Source organism: Mirounga leonina, unplaced genomic scaffold, assembly GCF_011800145.1.
Source record: "Mirounga leonina isolate KUSES-001 unplaced genomic scaffold, KU_Mleo_1.0 Mir_171, whole genome shotgun sequence".
In the NCBI taxonomy this organism is placed as follows: domain Eukaryota; kingdom Metazoa; phylum Chordata; class Mammalia; order Carnivora; family Phocidae; genus Mirounga; species Mirounga leonina.
Window position 1 is genome coordinate 21,349 of NW_023270436.1, and position 26,315 is coordinate 47,663.

The 26,315-nt window shown below is 49.5% G+C and overlaps 1 protein-coding gene across 2 annotated transcripts; it reads right to left on the minus strand.

Annotated features, from left to right (window-relative positions):
* Window positions 1-10,792: 10,792 nt before the first annotated feature.
* ANHX (anomalous homeobox) lies at window positions 10,793-24,924 on the minus strand. Of its 2 annotated transcripts, XM_035016725.1 has the most exons (9): window positions 24,676-24,924; window positions 22,217-22,344; window positions 19,802-19,925; window positions 18,652-18,868; window positions 18,056-18,176; window positions 16,669-16,940; window positions 13,495-13,630; window positions 11,713-11,794; window positions 10,793-11,438 (listed from the first exon to the last, which is right to left on the minus strand). In XM_035016725.1, the coding sequence occupies exons 1-9, from the start codon at window positions 24,922-24,924 to the stop codon at window positions 11,352-11,354; spliced, it is 1,416 nt and encodes a 471-aa protein (XP_034872616.1). In that variant the 3' UTR covers window positions 10,793-11,351. The 2 variants fall into 2 exon arrangements, with proteins under 2 accessions (XP_034872616.1, XP_034872618.1); XM_035016727.1 differs by lacking the exon at window positions 16,669-16,940 and having other exon boundaries at window positions 13,495-13,611.
* Window positions 24,925-26,315: the final 1,391 nt, after the last annotated feature.

Sequence of the window (26,315 nt, forward strand, 5' to 3'; positions counted from 1 at the left end):
AGCACTCATCATGATAAGTGTACTCTCAAAGGGAGGGTTGTTTTACACAACAGTTTACTGTAGAAGAATAACAGTTGAGAGCTGTGATGGTTGGCTGCAAGCTCTGGTAAGTGCTGGGGCAGACAAGGATCTTCCTTCTTTTCGTAAAAGCAAGAGATGAAATTCTGATGTGCAAAATGTCCTCCCTCATGAAGATTTCTTATCTTCCTTCCTTCCACTGGTTATTCAGGCTGCATTGAGTGCTACCAGCATGAAAACTCCCCCTTCAGGGCATCCCAACTACATGTCAATGGAGATCAATGGAGCAGAATAGAAAACCCACAAATGGACCTACAACAATATGGTCAACTAATCTTCTACAAAGGAGGAAAGAATCTCCAATGGAAAAAAGACAGGGGCGCCTGGGTGGCTCAGTCGTTAAGCGTCTGCCTTCGGCTCAGGTCATGATCCCAGAGTCCTGGGATTGAGCCCCACGTCAGGCTCCCTCCTCAGCGGGAAGCCTGCTTCTCCCTCTCCCACTCCCCCTGCTTGTGTTCCTGCTCTCGCTCTCTCTCTTTCTCTCTGTCAAATAAATAAATAAAATCTTAAAAAAAAAAAAAGAAAAGATCTGCAACAAATGGTGCTGGGAAAACTTGGACAGCAACATGTGGAAGAATGAAACTTGACCACTTTCTTATACCACACACAAAAATAAATTCAAAATGGATGAAAAACCTAAATGTGAGACAGGAAACCATCAAAATCCTAGAGGAGAACACAGGCAGTAACCTCTTTGACATCAGCTACAGCAACTTCTTTCCATAAATGTTCCTTCTCTCTGAGGTAAGGGAAACAAAAGCAAAAATAAGCTATTGGGACTTCATCAAAACAAAAAGCTTCTGCACAGCAAGAGGAACAATTGTCAAAACTAAAAGGCAACTAACAGAATGGGAGAAGATATTTGCAAATGATATATCTGATAAAGGCTTAGTATCCAAAACAAATAAAGAATTTATAAAACTCAACACCCCAAAAAACAAATAACCCAATTTAAAAATGGGCAGAAGGTGTGTCTGGGTGGCTCAGTCGGTTAAGCATCTGACTCTTGATCGCAGCTCAGTTCTTGATCTCAGAGTCATGAGTTCAAGCCCTGCATGGACCCTACTTTAAAAAGGTGGTGGTGGGGGAAAGACATGAACAGACATTTCTCCAAAGAAGACATGCGAATGGCCAACAGACACAGGAAAAGGTGATCAACATTTCTCAACACCAGGGAGATGCAAATCAAAGCTACAAGAAGATTATCACCTCACACCTGTCACAATGGCTAAAATCAACAAGACAAAAAACAACAGATGTTGGTGAGGATGTGGAGAAAGGGGAACCCTCTTGCACTGTTGGTGGGAAGGCAAACAGATGCGGTCACTGTGGAAAACAGTATGGAGGTTCCCCAAAAAGTTATAAATAGAACTACCTCACAATCCAGCAATTGCACTACTAGGTATTCACTCAAAGAATACAAAAATACTAATTCAAAGGGATATATCCACCCTGGTGTTTGTAGCAGCATTATCTGTAATAGCCAAAGTATGGAAATAGCCCAAGCATCTATCTACTGATGAATGGATAAAGAAGATGTGGTAAGGGGCGCCTGGGTGGCTCAGTCATTGGGCGTCTGCCTTCGGCTCAGGTCATGATCCCAGGGTCCTGGGATCGAGCCCTGCATCGGGCTCCCTGCTCCGCGGGAAGCCTGCTTCTCCCTCTCCCACTCCCCCCGCTTGTGTTCCTGCTCTCGCTTTCTCTCTCTGTCAAATAAATAAATCTAAAAAAAAAAAAAAAAGATGTGGTATATATACATATATATATTATATTTATGAGCCGTAAAAAATAATGGTATCTTGCCATTTACAATGACATGGATGGAGCTAGAGAGTATTATACTAAGTGAAATAAGGCAGTCAGAGAAAGACAAATACCGTATAATTTCACTCATATGTGAAATTTAAGAAACAAAACAAATAAGCAAAGAGAAAAAGAGAGAGACAAACCAAGACACAGACTTTTTTAATTGTTATGTTAATCACCATACATTACATCATTAGTTTTTGATGTAGTGTTCCATGATTCATTGTTTGTGCATAACACCCAGTGCTCCATGCAGAACGTGCCCTCTTTGATACCCATCACCAGGCTAACCCATCCTCCCACGCCCCTCCCCTCTAGAACCCTCAGTTTGTTTTTCAGAGTCCATCATCTCTCATGGTTCGTCTCCCCCTCTGATTTCCCCCCCTTCATTCTTCCCCTCCTTTTTTTTTTTCTTAACATATATTGCATTATTTGTTTCAGAGGTACAGATCTGTGATTCAACAGTCTTGCACAATTCACAGCACTCACCATAGCACATACCCTCCCAGTGTCTATCACCCAGCCACCCCATCCCTCCCACCCCACCCCCCACTCCAGCAAACCTCAGTTTGTTTCCTGAGATTAAGAATTCCTCATATCAGTGAGGTCATATGATACATGTCTTTCTCTGATTGACTTATTTCACTCAGCATAACACCCTCCAGTTCCATCCACATCGTTGCAAATGGCAAGATCTCATTCCTTTTGATGGCTGCATAATATTCCATTGTATATATATACCACATCTTCTTTATCCATTCATCTGTTGATGGACATCTTGGCTCTTTCCACAGTTTGGCTATTGTGGACATTGCTGCTATAAACATCGGGGTGCGCATACCCTTCGGATCCCTACATTTGTATCTTTGGGGTAAATACCCAGTAGTGCAATTGCTGGGTCATGCAGGAGCTCTATTTTCAACTTTTTGAGGAATCTCCATACTGTTTTCCAGAGTGGTTGCACCAGCTTGCATTCCCACCAACAGTGTAGGAGGGTTCCCTTTTCTCCGCATCCCCGCCAACATCTGTCATTTCCTGACTTGTTAATTTTAGCCGTTCTGACTGGTGTGAGGTGGCATCTCATTGAGGTTTTGATTTGGATTTCCCTGATGCCGAGCGATGTTGAGCACTTTTTCGTGTGTCTGTTGGCCATTTGGATGTCTTTGGAAAAATGTCTGTTCATGTCTTCTGCCCATTTCTTGATTGGATTATTTGTTCTTTGGGTGTTGAGTTTGATAAGTTCTTTATAGATTTTGGATACTAGCCCTTTATCTGATAAGTCATTTGCAAATATCTTCTCCCATTCTGTCGGTTGTCTTTTGGTTTTGTTGACTGTTTCTTTTGCTGTGCAAAAGTTTTTATCTTGATGAAGTCCCAATAGTTCATTTTTGCCCTTGCTTCCCTTGCCTTTGGCGGTGTTTCTAGGAAGAAATTGCTGCGGCTGAGGTCAAAGAGGTTGCCACCTGTGTTCTCCTTTAGGATTTTTTTTTTAAGATTTTATTTATTTGACAGAGGCAGAGATAGCGAGAGCAGGAACACAAGCAGGGGGAGTGGGAGAGGGAGAAGCAGGCTTCCTGCAGAGCAAGGAGCCCGATGTGGGGCTCCATCCCAGGATCCTGGGATCATGACCTGAGCCGAAGGCAGACGCTTAACAACTGAATCACCCAGGCGCCCCTCCTTTAGGATTTTGATGGACTCCTGTCTGACATTTAGGTCTTTCAACCATTTGGAGTCTATTTTTGTGTGTGGTGTAAGGAAATGGTCGTTTCATTCTTCTGCATGTGGCTGTCCAATTTTCCCAACACCATTTGTTGAGGAGACTGTCTTTTTTCCATTGGACATTCTTTCCTGCTTTGTCGAAGATTAGTTGACCATAGAGTTGAGGGTCCATTTCTGGGCTCTCTGTTCTGTTCCATTGATCTATGTGTCTGTTTTTGTGCCAGTACCAGACTGTCTTGATGATGACAGCTTTGTAATAGAGCTGGAAGTCCGGAATTGTGATGCCGCTAGCTTTGCTTTTCTTTTCTTTTTCAACATTCCTCTGGCTATTCAGGGTCTTTTCTGGTTCCATACAAATTTTAGGATTATTTGTTCCATTTCTTTGAAAAAAAAGTGGATGGTATTTTGATGGGGATTGCATTGAATGTGTAGACTGTTCTAGGTAGTATTGACATCTTCACAATATTTTTTCTTCCAATCCATGAGCATGGAACATTTTTCCATTTTTTTGTGTCTTCCTCAATTTCTTTCATGAGTATTTTATAGTTTTCTGAGTACAGATCCTTTGCCTCTGGGTTAGATTTATTCCTAGGTATCTTATGGTTTTGGGTGCAATTGTAAATGGGATCGACTCCTTAATTTCTCTTTTTTCTGTCTTGTTGGTTTATATAAATGCCACTGATTTCTATGCATTGATTTTATATCCTGCCACTTTACTGAATTCCTGTATGAGTTCTAGCAGTTGTGGGGTGGAGTCTTTTGGGTTTTCCACATAAAGTATCATATCATCTGCAAAGAGTGAGAGTTTGACTTCTTCTTTGCTGATTTGGATGCCTTTTCTTTCTTTTTGTTGTCTGATTGCTGTGGTAGGACTTCTAGTACTATGTTGAATAGCAGTGGTGATAGTGGACATCCCTGCCGTGTTCCTGACCTTAGAGGAAAAGCTCTCAGTTTTTCCCCATTGAGAATGATATTCGCTGTAGGTTTTTCATAGATGGCTTTTATGATATTGAGGTATGTACCCTCTATCCCTATACTCTGAAGAGTTTTGATCAAGAAAGGATGCTGTACTTTGTCAAATGCTTTTTCTGCATCTATTGAGAGGATCATATGGTTCTTGTTCTTTCTTTTTGTTAATGTATTGTATCACTTTGATTGATTTGCAGATATTGAACCAACCTTGCAGCCCAGGGATAAATCCCACTTGGTCGTGGTGAATAATCCTTTTAATGTACTGTTGGATCCTATTGGCCGTATTTTGGTGAGAATTTTTGCATCCATGTTCATCAAAGATATTGGTCTGTAATTCTCCTTTTTGATGGGGTCTTTGGTTTTGGGATGAAGGTAATGGTGGCCTCATAAAACGAGTTTGGAAGTTTTCCTTCCATTTCTATTTTTTGGAACAGTTTCAGAAGAATAGGTATTAATTCTTCTTTAAATGTTTGGTAGAATTCCCCTGGGAAGCCATCTGGCCCTCCAAGACACAGACTCTTAACTGTAGAGAACAAACTGATGGTTGCTGGAGGGGAAGTGGGTGGGGGGGTGGGTTGGATGGGTGATAGGGATTGGGGAGTGCACTTGTGATGGGCACTAGGTATTGTATGGAAGCATTGAACCACCGGGTTGTATGCCTGAAACTAATATTACACTCTACGTTGACTAGCTGGAATTTAAATAAAAACCTTTAAAAAAAATACATGAGGCTTATTTACATGCATGTATTTCCTTGCATTGTGAGCTGAGCACTTTGAGATCCCACACTGAAGTTTTGAATACCATTTTCTAATAAAAGGGGCCAGGGCTCTTTAAAGAAATAGTTGTTACTATTGATGAAATTTTCAAGTTTTGAGTTCCCGAGTGAACAGCTGAGAAAGAATTCTTGAGACTTTTTTGGTGCAAAAAAGGTGTTTTTTATTATAGCATGGAAGGACCTGTGGGCAGAAAGAGCTGTGCCTGCAAGTGTGAGGGATGGCTGGTTACATATTTTAAGTTTTGTGGAGGGAGGGGAGGTAGAGATAACATAGGTTTCTAAGGGATTTTTGCCTGCTGAAAGCAGGGTCTTAGAGCACCTTGAAGATTTAGCTATTGTCAAGATAAAGTTACTTTTAGTCTTTAATGAAATATAAACATGAAGGATTAAGGCATCCCTGAACGCCTTGAGGAACATCACCCTCTGCATGTCTCAGGCATGTCAATGGGCTGCAAGCTGTAGGGAGATTTAATTTAAATGACATTTTTCTTGCTTTTGCTCTCATCACTCATGACTGCAACAGTAAATACAGCAGTCAGGATAATCCTGAAGTATCAGAAAGTAACAGAGCACCAATAATGAAAAATCTACAAAAATGGGATATGTCAAAGGCAAACAGGAGCCAATGGAAACAGCTCTCAATAATCACAACAGAAATCAGCTGATCAACCAAACGCTGTAGTCCTGGAGTATAACCAAGGGACTAAAATAACTACCCACTTGTCCACACTGGTAAAAACAAATGATTACATACATTTTTTTAATGATTACACGTCTGCTGAAGATTTCCAAATAATTTAGGTAGACACTCAGCCATCTACGACAGAGGTAAACTAGCCCCCTCTCCTCAAGTGTGGGCTCCGCAGAGTGATTTCCTCCTACATTGGACACACAGTAAGGACATGGTACAAGAGAAACTTCAGTGGGGAAACCTAACAAGCCCTACCCCAGCCAGTGACCAGCATTAACACTAACTGTAATAAGTTGCCTTGAGAGCAGAGGAAATGGGTGATTTCCTAGTAAAAATACACATGAACAAAAGACCCAAAAATAAAGAAAATGGAAATTGACCAATTAGCATAGAAAAGTTTGCAGTGCTGCTTAAAATCTCCCATTGGAAAATAACTCAGGGAGACAGTTAACCGAGCTTTAACAAATTCTGATTTTAATATCAAAGCTTTGTATATATTTCCATTTTTCATCTAATGTAGGATACGTCAACGTTTACAACCAAACATCATGTTATGTACCACTATAAATATGCTGCCACGTAAACCGAACTTCTCAACACAAGAAAACCATGACCGATGAGCTTACTTCCCTTAAAGCCAGAAAATTTTTAATAAATTTTGTTTTGGGCACTCATAAATTTAAACTCACATATATTCATACATGTTTTCAAGTTGTCAGTATATTTTTTCAACTGTGCTAACACTGAAACAACAAAAGCCCTTCACAACACTCACGAGGGCAAGACGACCAGGACGGCTGGCTGTGCAGCTGCGACGGCCGCGGTGTTTCTCCTTTCTCTGCGGGAGCCTCTGCCCAGAAACGACGCTCTTCTAGGACAAGCACCACAGTGTGCCATGACAGCGAGCTGCCAAAGCTTTGATGCTACATTGTGCTGAACTACTACATGACAAAGTACAGATAAACCACTGAGGAGTCAGAAGCAGATTATGCTCACTGTGGAAAACAAAACGTCTCTGGGAAAGCCACAGCAAATCTCCCTCCTGTGCACTTTTGTTATTGAATTTTAAGAGTTCTTTATATATTCTGCAAACTGAACCCATATCACATGTATCATTTGCAAATATTTTCTCCCATTCTGTAGGTTATCTTTTTAGGTTTTTTTTTTGTTTTTTTTTTTTGATGTAGTGTATCTTTTTAGTTTCTTGATAGTGTCCTTTGATATTCATAACTTTATAATTTTGATGAAGTCCTATTTTTTTTTCTGTTATTACCTGTGCTTTTGATAATCATACCCAAGAAATTGGGCGCCTGGGTGGCTCAGTTGGTTGGGCAACTGCCTTCGGCTCAGGTCATGATCCTGGAGTCCCGGGATCGAGTCCCGCATCGGGCTCCCTGCTCAGCAGGGAGTCTGCTTCTCCCTCTCCCGCTCCCCCCTCTTGTGCTCTCTCTCTCAAATAAATAAATAAATAAAATCTTTAAAAAAAAAAAACCATACCCAAGAAATGATTGCCTCTGGCTCAGCACCCAGACAGGCCTCCATTTCATCCTACCTTCAAAACATCAGCACCTCCAAGCCCAGAACCGTTTCATCCCAGCCCTCACTCTGTGGGCGATCCCAGTACCACCCAAACCCCAGCAGCCAGTGGCCAGACGGGATGTGGTCTTCTGCCGGAGGCACCCAAGGGGTACACCAGAGACACCACAGTGCCTTCTTGGGCCAGTTGGGAGGTGATCATTGGCAGAGGCAGGGACACCATTATGGGTTGAACTATGTTCTACAAATTTCTGATGTCGAACTCCTATCCCCAATACCCCTGAATGAGAACTGATATGGAAATACGGTCTTCAGAGATGATCAAGTCAAGATGAAGTCACTCAGATCATGATTATGTTGGTAGATTTTGTTGGTATTAACAAGAAGAACCGGGCAGAGATACACACACAGGAAAAGTGCTGTGTGAAGACTGGAGCTCTGCAGTCCCAAACCAAGGAAGTACCGGAACCTGGAGAAAGCTCCCCTTGAGCCTTCAATGCCACGACATCACCCACATCACACTTCCAACCTCTAGACCTGTGACACAGCAGATCTGTTATTCTAGGCCACGTAGCTTGACCGAAGAGATCAACACAGGCACCCTCTGCCCTCTCCAGCAATCTCCACACCACGGAGGGTGGGGGTGAAGGCAGGGCCCTTCACAGACCAAAGCTGGGTGATCACTTCTGGCCCTGGTTGTCTGGGAGGTCTGGCCACACATCCCAACCTCCTGGGGCCCACGCAACTATGAAGACAAGGAGAGGCAGAGAAGTTGGCCTCCCTGGAGCTGATCACTGAACATCCCCCCTGCCACTACTAGGGCCCAGAAAGCCTCTGACACCTCCTCCAGGCCGCCGTCAGCCATCAGCCATTTGAAACAGCCCCCATATCCCTTTTCATCTCAGGAAGGGAAGGGCCTCCGCAAGGCACAGGAAGAGGCCCTTGGCCTGGTCACAGCACCTACGTCCACTGGACCCAGGCTGGCCCCTCAAGGGGGTAAGGGCAGAACACTCTCTAGGGCCAACACATCTCTCTCAGAGCGGCCTGGGATCAAACAGCAGAGAGGGAAGTGTGGGCCTCAGGGTGGGAGCTGGGTGCACAGGCGCTGGGCATGCGGGACGGGGAGAGGCCTCCAGCCACTCAGGACGTCTGACCACTGCACAGGAGCCCCTCCAGAGGAGCTCGAGTCTCAGTCAACAGTCAGCTCCAGAGACTTCAGTCCACGTGCCACAAAACGGACACGATCCAGCTGGCTGAGTCTGTGCTCTGGAACTTTTAGGATCGAGCCCAGTGTCTGTAAAGGGTGGGGGAAGGAGACTCCCCAGGAGGTGCTCCCACAGCCCGTCCAGGAGGTTCTTGCCTCAGACCGTGACCACCTCACATATAGGTACTTCCTTTCGGCTCAGGAAAGGCCAAGACTGGGATGGGTCCAGAGCTCTGCACATTTCCAGGGAAGGCCAAAGGGCCGCACCGCCCATCACACCCTAGGGTTAATCCCTAACCCTCTCTAAAGTGTTTATCAACTGTGCAGGTATTTTATGCAGACTTTGAATGACTGAGGGCAGGATGAATTGGATCACTGTGCTTCCTTCGGTGACAGGTAATGCACGATGAGTTACGTACCTCAATGATTAAAACAAATCACCACGTAGCTGAGTGGCACGTAAGGTTGAAGAGTGAATCTTCATGGGTGTACACTTTGTACATGAAGGAAGCTGGTGCCGTGGCGATGCCAGAACTAGGTTAATAATGTGTTCATGAATTATGAAAATGTAAGCACATTAGAGAAATTCATGAGTCAATGGAAAGCTTGATGAGAAACAGCATGTTTACACAGTTTCAAAGCACTACCTCCCAAAATATACAAAAAGAGTAACTGTAGTGGAGAAGGTTGGCAGAAAACACCCTAATGAAGTGATCAAGATGAGCACCAACAACAACTGCACAATCAAAATCATGTGCTATCTGTAAGACAGGGTAAGTGCCTCATGTCACTTCTGGGGTATTTCCCGAATTGCATGGAAACATCCCACACGGCCACTCTGGGGGACATTCTACAGAATAACTGGCTTGTACTCTTCCAAAGTGTCAAAGTCGTTAAAGTCCAGGAGAAGATCGGGCCTGTTGTGGCCTAAATGACAAGACAGTCAAGGGCACGCAGCACATGCTATGTGACGGGATTCATCTGTCATTCAGGGTGTTGCCGGGACAAGTGATTAGACTTCAGTGAGGTCTGGAAGAAGGTGAGGAAATACCAGCACTCACTTCCTGACTGGTGATCACATGAGGAGAATGCAGAATTCCTTCTCTCAAGGAAACAGGGATCAGCTCAGTAACTTGTTCTCAAAAGGATGAAAGGAAAACATGTTTGTGTTCTATTTGCAACTTTTTATAAGTCTGTGACTGTTTCACAATAAAGAAAGATTTGACAACTAAAAGATTCCTGATTCTAGGGAACAGGATGCGAGTCAGCGTCCCTGAGAGGAAGTACATATTACTGCTGGTGCTTGGGCAGCGCCATTGTGGCGATGAGGAAGGGACAGGATGGGTCCACGGTCCACAGAGTAAAGGTGAGGGGAGAGGAGTACAGCTGAGAGCCCTGGGCTGTGGTGGGGGAGCACAGCTGTCTCAGCTCAGCTGCCACCCCCCCACCCCCGCCGCCCATTCAGGAAGCTCTCAGCGTCTTGTCATTCCAGCACCACATACCCTGGGTTCTCAGCCATCCCTCACTTCACACCATCCTCTCAGCAACTACCCATGATTGCCTGCTTATTCCTGACGAGCCTGTGAGCCGCCTGAGAGCACAAAACTGACTTTGCTCCCTGCTCAGCACACCACTGTCAACTGACACAATGGGTAAGGCAAGGACCAAGGGCCTGTTCCTGGCAGTGACAGTCCTGAGTGTCAAAGTCACCTCTGCATCAGGAATCACATCACACTCGGCCCCTGGGGCCCTGTGCGCTTGGACATGGTGGCATCTAGCACCAGGGCAATTCCTTCTCCCACAAAACAGTCAGGTAAAGGGCAAAGGGCAGAGACGCCCACTGTGACCTTGCTTATAAAACAGACACATTAGAAACAATCAGATCAATAGGGTACTGGTGCATCAATCAATGCACACTCATACTGTGAAATGCCAGCCAGGGACAGAAAGGCAAAGGACTGACAGGGACAGGTGTCCAAGATGTAGTTAAGTGAGTAAAAGGGGAGAGTTCAGAACATTGAACTGTAATTTAATTGAACAGAACATTTGTTTTACAAACACAATGAATTACAACCTGCGGGGAAAATGCACCCTGCCCCACCCTGCCTGAGCCATCCCAACCATATTAGCTTCTGTAGAAGCCCCCACCCCCAAGACATAGAAATGTCAGAACACTGCCCATGCCCCACTCGCCAACTTAACTGTCACAGAGCGGCGAGGGCAGACAGCAGTGCAACATTCTCCTCTATCTCCAGAAAGGCGTTCTCTGCCCAGAACCTGCCCAGGAGCTTGACTCCACACTCCCCCGCTGCCTGAGTGAAACTGACCCCTTGGACTTCTGAGCTCAAGAGCTTCTCAAATGCTTCCCCTGATACACTAAGCTGCCAACCAAATTATTCAAACATGGCAGGGGGCTACGCAACCTCAATGCTTCCCACTGGAACGCCCCAAGGAACTCTGGGGTCCTCTCTTCAGTTGGAATAAAGCTCTACGTAACATGTGTTGAAAGGCTAGATGTCCACACCTGCTCCCCTGGGAGCACTGGCTGGATACCCCAAAGGGACATCTCAACCCAGGCTGCCCCCTGAAAGCTCAAGAAGCATCCGGGCTCCCCAGAAGGCGTCGCTGGAGGCCTGGCCATCGGGCCACTGCACCTGGAAAGCCAACACAGCATCACACACAGAAGCACCCTTCTGCCTGGCTCCACCTTCCCACCCTGCCACCCCTTACCTCCGGACCCACCCTCTCTGGACTCAGTCAGAAACACGAGCCCACAGAACCCACCTCCTGGGTCCCATTCAACTGATGTCCAGCCTTGAGGCATCCCTGCCCCTTGTTACATTTGCCTGGTTTATTCACTCCAAAGGTATGACCTGAGGATCCAAGAGTAAAGAGGGACACCCACACTACCTGGTGGTAGGGTCTCACCTGGTTGGAGGGCAAGGGCTGGCTCAGGTCCACAGCAGAAACAGGGCTGGAGAAGGAGGGGCCCGGTGCCAACTCCAGGGGACTGGAAAAGAGACATCAGGACAAGCCCCGTATCAAAGGGGCACCAGGTCACGGTCCACCCTGTGACTGATGTGACCTGACAGCTCTCTGCAGGTAAGCAGCCCTTCCAGGTACGCTCTTCAAGAAGAGTGTCCTCCCATGGGGCCCTTGGGTGTGCAGGTGCTGGAGGGACCCGTGTGACACCTCAGGCGGGTGGCCTGGGTGAGGCAGAGAGCACTTGAGGAGGCTCACAGAGAAGGACCAATAGACGGAAACCCGAAGGAAGAGGTCAAGAAGGGCCAGGCCTGGGTGCCATCAGGATCAAATTGGGGGAGCAGCAGGGAGAGCAGGGAAGGTGACAGGTGTAGCCACTCAGGACAACAGTGTGGCAGTTCCCTAAAAGGCAAACACACGCCTACAGCCATTCCACTCCTATGCGTGTCCACACCCCAGAGACAGGAAGGCACACGGGCAGACCTACATGCATCCGGGAATGCTCACAGTGACCCCAAACCGGGAACTCAGAAATGCCTACCAACAGGCGATGGGTCAAAACAGCACGGTCCATCCGCATCAAGGAAACAGAACCCACAAAGAGGAATGGACTGCTGATAACACACAGCAACAGGGAAAATCCCAAAGTACTCAAGCAGAGTAAAAGCAGCTAGACCCACCCCCCCCACACACAAAATTCAAAACTTCTGGATTTCATTCACATGGAATTCTAGAAAATGCAGCTAAAGAGAGGAGATCCATGGTCTTGCAGGTGGCGGGGATGGTGGCAGGGGGACTGACAGACATGGCTCAGCACATGGTGGATACAGAAGTTGCACTCAGAAAACTCTCATTTGTACCGTGCAAACATGGTGCTTTACTGAATGCCAACGATGCCCAATGAATCTACTGTTCGAGAAGGACTCAAGGTCATCACATCGAGCAAGGATGGGCTGGGCCACTGGAGTGCAAGGATGAGACAGCCGTGAGGAACCTGGTGGCAGCATTTTCTCCATCCAGGTTCCTGGTCATGAATGGAAAAGTGAGTCCATCTGCAAAGTCTGCATTTTCTCACCCTCTGGCTAGTTCAGCAAATAGAATCTGTGACTCGAGCAACTGCTCCCTTTCTCTCTCACACGCTGCCCTGTAATTCTGCTCTCACTGGGCACCTGGCGTTCAGCTCCCAGACTGGGGAGACTATGCACACTGGGGACCTAGTCCTGGTGACCCCTATCATAGATTCCCTGTCCGCCAGAGGACCTCCGACTTCTCACATTCCTCTAATCTCTCTTCTCAACCTCCAGATTCTCCTGGCCTGTTGTTCTGGCCCCCACGGCCACAGTCTGCAGCACCTAGGCTATTCACAGCCCTCTCAAGCACCTTTCAAACTACAGTTTGGAACATAAAATCACGATCTTGATGCTGCTTAAAAACTCAGACAGCCTCTGTCTGGGGAAAACAAAATGCCAAAAAGCGGCTTCTGGGATCCAGGGTGATCTTGGGGAAGAGGCAAAGTGTGAGCACTGTCCACAATACAGACACCCATGTCTGCTCTGATATTTCTGGGTGTTCTTCTGTCTCAGGGAAAAACCACCCTCTTCTGGTAGATGTAGGGTGGGGATGATGATGTATTTTCCAGAAACCCATAAGGAAAGGACTCAATCTGCACATCTGAGGTGGCAAGTCTATAAACCAGGAATACCCTACCCATGGCTCTGCGTGGCTCACCTCTGGGTTAGGAGGAATTCGGGAGGCTGTGTCACCAGGAAGCCGCCCGCCTGTTGTTCTGCCTGGCCAACGCTGGTGCCTGGACCTTCCTCCAGGTACATGCTCGGGGGGTTGCCAACAGGTGGGTCAGCGAATCCTACACAGAAAAAATTCCACAACCCAGTGCTGGGAGGACAGAACACAGCCCACAAGCAGCACAATCGAGACCTCCACGAGAAAAGCAGCATCTGACCTGGCTGGCCCCAAGCCTCAGCTTCCCTTGCTGAGGAAGGAAGAGTCATAACTGTTGATCTCAACTGCCTTTTTAGGCTTCCAGAAACAAAAATTAAGCCCAATTTTGTGGACTTCAAATTTTGCTTCATCAACCCAGACTTTAGGCCAGCCCCCAGTGTCAAAGACTCAGCATCCAAATCTGCCCCACACGTAGGGCTGCCATGTGAGAACTTCTCAGTCTGTCCTGTGCTGGTTCATCAAAGGCTGGGCCACGTCCATTTTCACCTCTCACCTCAGGTTTCGCCACGATTTCAGAGATGCAAGGTATCACTACCTTACCTTGCCCCCCTCTCTATAGAAAACGTTGCAGAGGATATCTCAGTATACCTCTGACTCTTACAGATAAGCCATGGTAGATCTGATCAGTTCTGGGTCGACAAACTTCGAGCCACTTCGGAGTGAAGGAAGGTAAGAAGTCCACCAGGTGGTAACCCTAGCATCAGAGTCTCTGACCTCAGACAAAATAGCAGGCCAGCTGGGCCGGGCGCACCCTGTCCTCCCTGCCGTCTGCCAGAGTGACAACCTAACCTGCCAGCCAGCAGCCCAATCTCAGACCAAAAGAATTTTCCTGAGCATTCAAGTATGTGATTCTACCTCCACTTTCTGCTGTTTCCTCTTTTCTGCAGAACTCTAGAAATACTCTGAGGTACGTTAAATATAATTTAAGTGCTAATTTGAGCATTTCTGGTTCAAACTTAAAAGATCACTAGGTTACATCTTCTTCCTCCAAGAGGAAGACAAAAAGCCAAAAGCCCAGAACAAAGGGAGAATCAGGGAAGGGGGAATTAGTGGGAGGAAGATGTCCCCAGTTCTGCAGACCCAGGACACAAGTACCGTCCTATGTTGGCAGGGCATCTGAAAGGAAGGTAGGGTATAGGTCAGGTCCTGAGAATCTTAAGGTGGGAGGTTGGGAGGGAGGGAGCAGTAAGGGAGAGCAGGGAAACATCCTGGTGCTCAGGCGGTCAGTCTGCAGGAAGGCTCACCAATTCCTACAGAATGTCACCCCTCACATGAGCTGGACCTGGTGTGAAGACCAGCTCCCCTTGTCCCCAGTGACCGCCCCACTCCAGCCTTGTTGGTAAATATGGACAAACATAGGTCTCTGACAGTGGAAAAAGGACATGGAAAAATGAAGGACCAATATGATCAAACTGAAAAGCTGCCTCCAGAGCAATGAGTCTCCAGGACTCTTCCTCCTTCCGACCCCTCATCCTCCTCTCTTCAAGGAAGGGCCAGAATCCACAGCCCCAATATTCCTGCCTTCAGACAACAAAGCATGTTTTTTTAAACTTCTATTGAGAATACTCAGAAAAATAAAAGATACTGCATCTATAAAAAGTAACACAATCCCTGACGAAAATTCAAATAAAAAAACAGCTTGGAATTCTCTTAAAGTATAACTGTCAAATTGGAATTTTGAAAGACAGACTCTAACACCCCCAAAGCACACACAATAAAAAAGAAGAGGGGACACCTGGGTGGCTCAGATGGTTAAGCATCTGCTTTCGGCTCATGTCACGATCCCAGGGTCCCGGGATCAAGTCCTGCATCGGGCTCCCTGCTAGGCGGGGAGCCTGCTTCTCCCTCTGCCGCTGCCTCTCTCTATCTCTCTCTCTGACTCTCATGAATAAATTTTTAAAAAATTAAAAAAAAAAAAAAGAAGAGAAACATAAAAAAAAAGGTAAGCACCTGCGGAGACTGGCCCAGGATTTCCGAAATCATCGTAAGATATGTGCTCTAAAGAGAACGAAGAACATGGAGGGGGTAAATTATCAAGGAATATTATCCAAAAAATACCCAGACCTTAGGGGAGACATTGTTATCTTCTTTAAATTGAAAGGCTTAACAGAAAGTGAATTAAAGAGACTCACACCTAGGACCATCATTGTGAAATTTCAGAACACCCAGACTTAAAGCAAACAAACAAAACAAAAAAACTCCAAGAAAGGAACAATATGTGATCTGCAAAGAAGCCAAGAGGATGACATCAACATCAGATGCTCAAACAATGAGAGGAATATATCTGCAAACATCTAAGGGAAAATATTTAAACTCACAATTCTGTCCCTGCCAAATTGTTCATCAAATGTGAGGGCAGGTTAAGGACAACTTCACAACACGTAAGGACTCAGAAAATTGATCTTGCAAGCCCTCTTTCTTGCAGTTAAGTGAAGACGTTCTCAAACATAACAAAGAAGTCAATGAAGACAGGACAAGACCTGCAATTCAGGAAACAGTGACCCAAACCAGGGAGGCAATGAAAGGAGTGCTCTTGGGGTGCTGACTCCACACCAGGTCTAGGGAAACATCACTTGGGTGGAAACAGGAAGGAGGGCTCCCAGCCACCAGTCTTCAGAGGAGACACTTGGAAAACTGGAAGAAGTTACAGATGCGATAAAAACAGGTAACATAAGAAAAAAGGAAGGCAATTAGAAACCCCAAGAAAGTAAAGACATAACCACAGAAGACTAAGAAATTTAGGTGACGGGAAAATTGATGGTGCCAATATCCTCCTCACAAGGTGAGATGTCACAAGATGCTTTTGTATTTGGTAGACAAATATATAGCTAAATACATATTCTTTAGAGGTACTTTTAGCTACAATAAGAACTAAGATGAAACTACGGAAATGGTATTTCAGTCACGAGATGTGGTAAGCTGTCCTCTGTTGCAGCAAGTGGTGACAGTAAGTCAGGTGGCCTGCAATGGGAGTGCAGGGGTGGCAGCTGTCTCATTTCATTTAACTCTTTCCTCACTGTCTTACTTTTAGTCGTATGCACATTTCACTTTGCAAACTAGAAAAGTAGGAGAGTGCTGATCCTTCCCACACCCCTTCAAATGAAACCCAAGTAGTTGTGGCATCTTGTGCAGAAAAGCATGGTCTGTGTGGAATGGACCCACCTGTGGCGCTGGTCTCACCGAGGGCAGTGATGGACACAGCCACAGTGGCATCTGCGGGGCGCATCATGAGGTCCAGCCCAGTCTGGAAGGAAACTTCCTTGGAGGACGCCAGTGCAAGGGACATCAGCCATGACTCAGGGGCAGCCAAAGAAGGGTCCAGCATGTCACTGCCAGCAGTCAGAGGGCAGAGGCCAGGGCCTGGGCAGATGTGGGGGAGAGTGGCAGGACTGTGGCCAGGCCCCTCCTGGTACATCTCACCGCCCTGCAGAGACCTGGGAAAGACAGCAAACACCATCCCTTGGAGGGCAGAGACTCCCTCAGGCCGGGGCAGAGAGGCCTGGGAGGAGACTCCAGCCCCATTTGGGAATCCAGGTAGCCACTGACGGCTGTGGGGCCCAACAGATCCCTAACTGCCTTGTTTTCACAGTTCTACCTGTGGCTGCAAGGGTTCCAGAACACTTAAAAAAATACTATTACTGGAAATCTAAGACACACTAGCAGTTCATTTAAAAGGACCTTCAATGAAGCATTGTTCCACAATACTGAAAAGACTCGATATTGCACACTCGCTGTGTCTCAGATGGTGCTCCTGGGCTTCTGTGACGCCCCTCCCCTACCCCTGTAATTTCTGCAACAACCTGCATCGTATTCCCTCCCCATCTCGCAGATGAGAAACGCACGGCACTGAGAGCTCACAGGAACCTGCCTAAGTTCATACACCTGGGCAGTGCCGGCCTGCATAGGAAGGGCCAGGTGCAGGGAGTGTCATGAGAGATGCTGATGTCACAATGGTAAATAGAAAAAGTGTCCACATCTTGATGGTTACACAAGGTGGAACCTGGACCCTCTCTCAGACCTAGTCCTGCTGACGGCCAGCACGTTCCTTATCCTTACATCAGGTCCATGCCTCATCCCTGGTGAGGGAACGTGCCTGGACAGTGCCTAGTGCATAGTCAGAACTCAAGAAATATTAGCTGTTACTGACTCAATGATATAGAAACAATACAAAATACCAGAAATAAAAAAGAAACAATAGCTAGGGTTTGGCTTTAGGAAGTAAGCCTGCGTATGTTTCTTTCCAACTCTGTTTTCCCCATTCTCCAATATATACATGAAGTCAGGCTGTGAGCCAGGCTCCAAGGAGCAAGTGTGGGGTCCCTGATATGGACTCCTTACCAGCGGCTTCTCCACCCCAGAATCACGGAGGTCTCTCTGCTCTCAGCAGTCACTGACCTGGTCTCACTGTCAGCCCCAACATTCACATGCCTGCTGCAGGCCTGGTCATCCACCCAAGACGGTGAAACTAAATAGGGTGATGGTCCCACGGGCTGTGGGGATGGCAGTACCTGGGAGGTGATGGTCCCACGGGCTGTGGGGATGGCAGTACCTGGGAGGCAGGGGCTTTGGCAGAGTCTCATCTCCAGAAAAGTCTGGGGCCAGGGCCAGCGACTCCCATGGCCCTTGAGTGGTCTCCCTGGACTGTGCAGGCCCATTTTCCTCCTGTCCTGCTGAAAGCCAATCGGGGAGGAGGGGAGGCTTGGTGATGCTCTGAGTCCCATCCCAGCAGGTTAAGAGCAGCCCTGCTGGCTGGAAAAGGGTGTTACTACTGAGTCATTACAATATCCTTTGTTCCTTAAATGTCTTTTGTCTGACGCCAATCCGTAACTACAAACCCAGGAACCCCTAAATCATGGTGGCTGGCTCGCTTCCCAAGTCGGCTCACGGACTCCTGGCCCTGGACACACAGTGACCTCTAAATGCACACCGGCTGCGGCAGCCTCCCTGGGGCCCATCCTGAGCCCATCCTGAGCCTCAGCGTCAGGGACCTCGCTCCCCACAAGAGGACGTCCCGCAAGTGCACACTGGGAGTGGAGGGGCTGTCCCTACAAGAGTGACCCTACCTCGGCCCAGCCCTAGACAGAGGGTGCGGGCGTCAGAAGCAGCCCGCAACCGCAAGCAGGGTGGGGCCCTGGAGCCACTCACCTGGCCACTGAGGCCTGTCCGCACCCCCAGGGCCGAGGCGGGGCTGGCCTGAGGGCTGCGGGCGGTCCGGGGCCCTCTCCCTCACACTGGGCTCCTCTACTGCGTCCTCCGCGGCTGGCTGCAGGCGCTGGAGAAGGGCCCTTTGGCGCCGCCGGTAATTGGCGAACCAGTTGTACACTTGCTCAACAGTCAGGCTCGTCTCCAGGGCCAGGTTCTCCTGCTCCAAAACAGCACAGCCTCGCGCCCCGCCACCGCCCCCGGAGCAGCAGGGGTGCCCGGGGCGACCCGAGGGGGCGGGCCCCGCCTCCCGCCCTGAGCGGCCTCCGGGCGGGGGCCCGAGCGCGGTCTTCGGCGCCGCCAGGCACGTCCCCCAGCCGGCTCGCTCCTCCCGCCGACGCCAACGCAGACACGTGGCGGGCCCGGGCAGCGCCACGGCCCCGCAGGAGAGCCGGCGCGCTCCGGGGCCCGGCGTCCGAGGGCCACGGGTCCGCCGGCGGCGGCGGAAGCCAGCCCACAGAGCTGGCGCGGCGATCGCCGGGAGAGCTCTGCCGATTGGACGGGGAGCGCGGCGGGCGGGGCAGGCACAGGAGCGCCTCTTGATTGGGCAAGCCCCCACTTGGGGGAGCCTTGCTGATTGGACGAGGGAGGTAAGTGGGTGGAACTAACACAGGAGAGCCCTGCCGATTGGACAGAGCAGAAAAGTGGGTGGAGAGAACAGGCCCGGACTTCGGAGCCGCAGGAAACCGACTCCGTCGGGGGGCCTCCCGCCTGTTCCCTCACAGCCTGCCCCCGACTCCGTCCCTCCGGCTTCCGGGGGCTGCGGAGCGGAGGGCGCCCACCGGCCTCGGCAGGTACTGAGCTCTGCAAATATCTGCCCCCCTGACGCTGGAAGCTCCACGACGACAGTCTCCTCAGCCTGGTACCCCGTGCCTGGCCGTGTGGGGACAGGATGACGCCCCCTGAGAAAACTAAACCCTCCACGTGCGCAAGCTGGATGGTCAGCAGCTGCCGGCCAGTGAGCTCCTGTCCTCCGGGAAGCTCAGAGCAGCAGAAGCCACCGGCGCCCTGGCAGAGGGGCCACTCGGAAGGCCCGGGGGAGGGACGGGACAAGGGTGGGGGGCGGCCTGGCCTCCAGCTCCTCGGCTCTTACCCTCTCGGCCTTGCTGGGGTTGGTGCTCACGCCAGAGGCAAAGTCGTGCAGCTTCTGGCGAACCTCTCTGGGAAAGTTCCGGCTCTTCGGGCCGTCCGGGCAGAGGGAGGGGGGTGGTGGGTTCCTGGATAAGGACAGTGAGGAGGTGGTTACAGACGCTCCTCCTGGGTGCACCTCATGGGCTCCCAAACACTGTGCACCCCTGGACACCCTCTTATCTCACTGGCTGCCCCCCCCCCCCAAGCTGTGTGCTGCTGAGTCCCAGGAGTCCATCCTCTGAAGGACAGAGGGGCCCAGCATCAGCCCGTTTTCACCTGCACACCCTCACGGGGGTCACCAAGCTCTCCAGTACCACTCTCAGTGATGGCCCATAGCTATTGAAAGTGGATGATGAGGACATTGAGGTTGGTCATGCCACTCACTTTACTGTGTGTACACATGAATTTTTCCAAAAGGAAAAACTGATATATAAACAAATGGTACCAGCGGGGAACACCCAAGATATTCAAACACCAACTGAACAAATCATCATGGATGTCAAAAATGCATCCCACACATACCACATCCCAAATGGAGCTTGATCCTTCACTCTCCCAGTCTTCCCCCAGGCCCCAATTCTGTGCATCTCAGTGAGAAACCACCATGTTCCAGCCAATCAGGCCAAGAGCCCTGCAGGCTGGCTTTATTCTCTCTTAACCTCTTCCAACACATCCGGCTTGTCAGCAAATCCTCCAAAATCTGCCCTGACACACCCAGAGACTCCCAAGAGCCTCCTGCCTCTCTCCTGTACCAACCACCCTTAGGTGACACCCCTCTCGGAGACACCACCACCTCCAGGTGGTGGACCAACCATCGCTCTAACTCCGATATCACCCCCTCCTTACACTTCCAAGGGCTGCCATCCCCACACTCAGGCCTCTCTGCCGAGGCTTAGAGGAGCCCGCGCTGCACCCCCCTCCCCAAAACAAAGAACAAAGGTGGCATAGTCCTCTACTAAGCACATTCTCTGTCTAGTACTCCCCACTCTGAACTATGGAATCTACTTTGTGTCCTCTCTACTGTCCCTTGTCTGCAGCCAGTGTCAGCTCCAGCACAGTAGGGCCCAGGCTATATCCCCAGCAACACCAACAGCACCCAGCAATCAGGGGGGGCCTCTTCACAAACACTGCATACTGATCCCCAAATCATCTACTGAACTGTACTCTGCCAGGCCATCAGCAACTATATGGAGGGACATGATTCCATTCCTGAAGACCCTCAAGGCTGATGAACTGCTGGGTTTTGAGGACGTATCTCGTTCTTTGGCAGGCACCAGGAAAAAAAATTCTCTCTGATCCAGAAGGAATCCATCTCTTCCAGTAACCAGGCCCCATAGCGCAGGAATCCCATTACTTGGGCTCCCAGGAGCTCAGAGCCAGATCTACAGCCCTTCCTGGTCAGTGGGCAACACCCAAGATCAAGAACAAAGGCTCTACAGTCTCAGTGTCTAGCCTGGAGTCCTAGCTTTGCGTCTCTCTCCTCTGTAACCTTGGGCAAGTCCTGACCTCTCTGTGCCTCAGTTTACTCATCCATAAGTGGTGATGAAGGAATAATAGTAATTAGCAGCTGTAATGTTTCCTTAGTGCTGATAATGGCTATGGTGGTAATTACTATTAAGGAGGACCCACCATCTGTCATGTGCCAGGCAATCTCCTAAGCACCACATACATCTCGTCTGATGCTTACATCACTCTCATCTTTACCTCTCTTTAAAAGGCCCTGCAGGGCACCTGGGTGGCTCAGTTGGTTAAGCGACTGCCTTCGGCTCAGGTCATGATCCTGGAGTCCCGGGATTGAGTCCCACGTCGGGCTCCCTGCTCAGCAGGGAGTCTGCCTCTCTCTCTGACCCTCCCCCCTCTCATGCTCTCTCTATCTCATTCTCTCTCTCAAATAAAGAAATAAAATCTTTAAAAAAAAATAAAAAATAAAAGGCCCTGCAGCCCTGAGGGGTGGTGTTGCAGACCCAGGCCCATGGCACCTGCAAAGCCAGTCTGTGGGAATCAGATGACCGAAGGTACACGTGCTGGGCATCTCCCACAGGAGGAGAAGACAAGAGGAAGAGAGTGAGGTCAGGATGTCCACCTGCTGCCTCCTCCCCTGCAGAGCCCTCACTGGAAGGCAGTGGCTCCTTCTCCTTGCCCTGCAGGCAGAAGTAGGAATGCACCCCCATGTCCAGCTGCGCAGGTGGAGAGTGTGGCTCAGTGCTGGGCACATGGGCTGATGCAGAGCCTATCACCTTTTGACTATTACTGCTTTTTCTGACTTTTCCTGCATTTATCTCCCTATCTCTGCCTTACCTAAGCCCCACTGTGGTTTTAGATGGCACATCCCTCAGGAGTCCTGGGGAACACGCACAAATAAAGGCTAGCGGTGTACCTCTTTCTGCAGCGGAACTTCTGCACTGGGGTTAGCACGGCCACGCCCAGCCGCTTCATGACCAGGCGGTAGTGAATGTCGTTCCAGAGCTGTACCAGCTCCTGGCTGCCTCCAGGCACCTGGCAACCCTGCCGAGAAAAGCCTACTGAGACCTGGCTGCCCTCACCCATCCTGGAGCACTGCCCTCCAACCCGACCTGACCCTCAGGAAGAGCTGCTGGCTGAGGGGTGGGGCAAGGTCCCATCAGCCCTTCAGCCCTCCCACAAAGCAGCTCTCAGTCACTCCTTACAGGTGAGGAGCAGGAGTCAAGAGGAAGGCAAACGACAGGCCTGGGGCCACAGAACATATGAAAGGCAGACTCACAGAGCTACATGGTTGGATTTGAGGGTCCAAGGTTTGACCCATATCTTGCGTGAAAGACCTTTCTCTCCCACCCAGCAGGGCTGCTCCCTCGCATGCTCAGTGAGTGCATTTTGAGCCAAGAGGGATGAAGTGGTTCTGGTCTGTGCCCCACCAAGCTCACCAAGCCAGTGCGACCTGTTCACACGACCAGACTCCGGAGATGGCCAAGGATGCCTGGTGCTGGCCTCCCGACACAGCCCTATGGTCTGTGTGGGGTTCCTGCATTTAACTCCAATGTTCTCAGGATCATCTCAGCAAGGGAGGTACCAACAATCATTCAGCCTTCCCTCCACAGTATCAGAAAAAGCCCACTTTGCGAGGCTGTGACTTCCAGTCTGCTGCCAGGATGCAGCCATCAGCCTTGGACACAGTTGTCAGGGAACCCTACCACCTACAGGATGTGGTCCTGGGCAAGAAATGCCCATTCTTGGTGTGCTGTCCCCATCATATCTCTCAGGTCTCCCCTACACGTCAGCTCCTCAGAGACATTTATGGACCGTCCAGACTGAGTTTATAATCCCTCCCCTGGGAGTTTTCCATCACTGATGTCATTCACACATTTCATCACCGAGTGCCTCAACAGAGTTATTACAACTCCGTGTTTTCCCTTGTTTGTTTACTTTGACGGATTTGAAAAACTGAGCCCCTCTGACTCACAGGTGTTACATTAGGTGTCGTGGATCCTGTCACAAGCACAACGGAGGCGGCCGCTCCCTCAGGGGGCCTGCAGTGCAGCGACAGGAGGCAGACAGAACAGAGGCCTGAGGGAGGAGCCAGAGGGTGAACAAGACTCTACACTGGAGAATAAAGGGGGCACTGCCTAGACAGGGTGACATTTAGAGCAGAAACCAGAAAGGAAGAAAGGCACCAGCCGCACAGAGGGCCCGGCTCCAGCCTCTGGCAGAGGGAGCAACACATGCTGAGCTCCTGAGACGAGGGAAGATGTCAGGAGTTGTATGAACAGCAAGGAAGCAGCATGGCGACTGTGAAGAAAGCAGGGGGAGAGTCTGACAGAGAGACCGGAGAGCAGACAAGCTCAGATTGCGGGCTCAGGTGCACACCGTGGCCCATCTGCTGCCTGTGAACTCTCTGGCTGCTACATGAAGGACAAATCAAGGGGACAGGAGGGGACTACACAGCCTATGGGGAAGGGAGTGGAAATTGAAAGAACTGGAAAGAAAGGAGTATCTTGGGGCACCTGGGTGGCTCAGTCGGTTAAGTGTCTGTCTTCGGCTCAGGTCATGATCCTGGGGTCCTGGGATTGAGCCCCACAGCAGGCTCCCTGCTCAGCGGGGAATCTGCTCCTCTCTCTCCCTCTGCTGGTGCCCCTGCTCATGCTCTCTCTCAAATAAATAATTAAAATCTTTAAAAATAAATAAATAAAATCTTTAAAAAAAACTGAGTATCTCGAAGGTAAACTCAGCAGCACGAATTATGCATGAACTGTATGATGGGGTGATAGAGAGAAAAATAGGCCCTCAAATCCCTTATTTGAAACCCTTTGAGCCAGATGTATTTTGGAATTAAGAATTTCTCAGATTTTAGGAAGTAACACAGGCATATCCTGGGTAATATGCACCACCCCAGTATAATCTGGAGCAGGCAGCATGCTGTAATCAAACATACCAGTATTTAGGTAGCAGAGTGTACCATGGTCACATTAAATGGCTAAAGACCATAAAGACTTCACATCGGTGCAGGTCAGGTCACATCAGTGTCAAATGCATCCAAGTAACACCAGATGAGTGACAAAGATACTTTTGGTTTGCATGCTCGGTTACAGACCTGCAGCTAAGGGACTGAGGTTCTGGGTCTGTCTGACCGTCTTACCAACTGGGATCCCAACTCTCCAAGTGAGGAACACCGCTCAATATGGATCTCATAAATGGATAGTTCGGCCTCAGATTACTAAGGTAGTTAGAACTCTGTAAAGAGAGTGGACCATTCTAGCTTGGTTTATAAAACGTCTCCCCAGATTCTTGCCGACTTGGGGGCCTTTCTGTGGTGTCTGGGATGGTGCTGTAGCTCTCTGCATGCCCCTCACAGACCAGTCCTACCTCCAGGACCCGGCAGGCAGCCTGATGCTGCTCCTGCTGGGCCAGCACCCGGGCACACACAAGGGCCACATCCGCGTTGTCTAGGAGGTGCAGGCGGAGCGGGCTGTCCAACACGGCGGTGGCCAAGGGCTGCACCTGGGCTGGGTCATCCTGGAGGTCCCGGCACAGCCTGCCTGCAAGAGTCACCAGATCTGCCAAGGGTGGCCCAGTGCCCCCACTCTCCCTCAGCAGCTTCAGGAAGCTCTGCATCCCGCGTCGGGTTCAGGCCCTCTGCAAACAAGACAGCAATCATGACAATGGCCAGCACTGCCCACAGGCTGACTGCACGTCCATCCACAACTCTGCAAGGCCCCTCTTGCCACAGGCATTTGTAACATGGTGGTAGGAGCTCACTGAGAAAAGGCAGAGGGGCATCAATGCCTGCTACAATTTCCCGTTTTTAGTCCTCATTTGTGTACTAGGTGCTCTCACTGCAATGGTTCATCTCATTCCTGTGACTCTTTAGTCTGTGCCCCATCCACAGGCCCCACACTGGTCCTCCCATGTCTCCTCCTCTCTGTTTCCCCCACAGTCTTACACATACAAGGTAACTGTGCTGTGTTTCACTCCTTCTCTTGGCTCAGTCAGGGCAGGAACCCTGTGTTGGGGTCATTAGATTTCCCCAGCATCTGCCCCATGGATGCCCAGGCCTCTCAGAGCAGTAGGAGGTACCCTGAGCTAGGGGCTTGGCAGACATTGCTTACATTCCTACAAAGAGAAGCCATGGGACCTGCCAGAGCAGGACTAACACCATCTGCTTTTGACTATTATGATTTTGAAAACAAACAAACATATTTGAAAAACACAAAATTTTAAAGATTGCCCTAATCCCACACTTTAAAAAAAATATACGAAAGGATGAACATTTGCTGGGCCTCCCTGTGCCTGGTCCATCTACTCTGCACTGTCCCCCCCACACACACACACACATAGTGGTAAGCTATGGCAAGCTGGATTTGAAGCCTTTATGAATTTTTCTTTTTTATAAAAAGCTAACTATGTATACATACAGCAGTTTTTACCAAAAGAGAGATTGCTCCTGCCATTACTCAATCTGGGCACTACCACAGGCATATTCCCTAGACCATATGAATGGTCCTGCAGAGTACCCACGACAGAGTACCCATGACAGTAGGGGCCAGACTTGTTTCAACACCTGTCCACCCCCGAATATTCGGTAGCATGATAACCCTACTACCTTTGGTTCACAATTACTCTTACTTCTATAGAACAGACTCACGTAAGCGAGGTTCAAGAGTAGTGCTATATAGCATTGTGTTTTAGTAGATGCTACCAAGCTGCTTTCTACAAAGGTGGTAAGAATCTGCGTGCCCGGAACTGCAGAGGGCAGGCCTGTGCGCACTCCCTGGCGGAGGGTCTGGCCTCAATTGCTAGGTCTTTCCACCCTGCACTGCCTCTCAGGTCCTTCTCAGCTCATGGGGCCGTCCACCAGGGGGAAGCGCTCCCGTCTACGCCGCTGCTTCTGAGCTTTAGTGCCGTTCGCTCGATGCTAACTTAGGGCCCAGCGTTTCTCCCCATCGCATTGGGCAGGAGGCCGCTGATCCCGCGTCCCTCGAGGGAGCCGAGGCTCCAAGGCTTCG

Coding starts and splice junctions, on each gene's coding strand:
- ANHX (XM_035016725.1), bottom strand. CDS start 24,924: ATGCAGAGCTTCCTGAAGCTGCTGAGGGAGAGTGGGGGCACTGGGCCA. Junction 13,631..16,668: donor CGGTGAGACCAGCGCCACAG/GTGGGTCCATTC, acceptor TTTTCTGTGTAG/GATTCGCTGACCCACCTGTT. Junction 11,439..11,712: donor AGCCCTTGCCCTCCAACCAG/GTGAGACCCTAC, acceptor TTGGCTTTCCAG/GTGCAGTGGCCCGATGGCCA.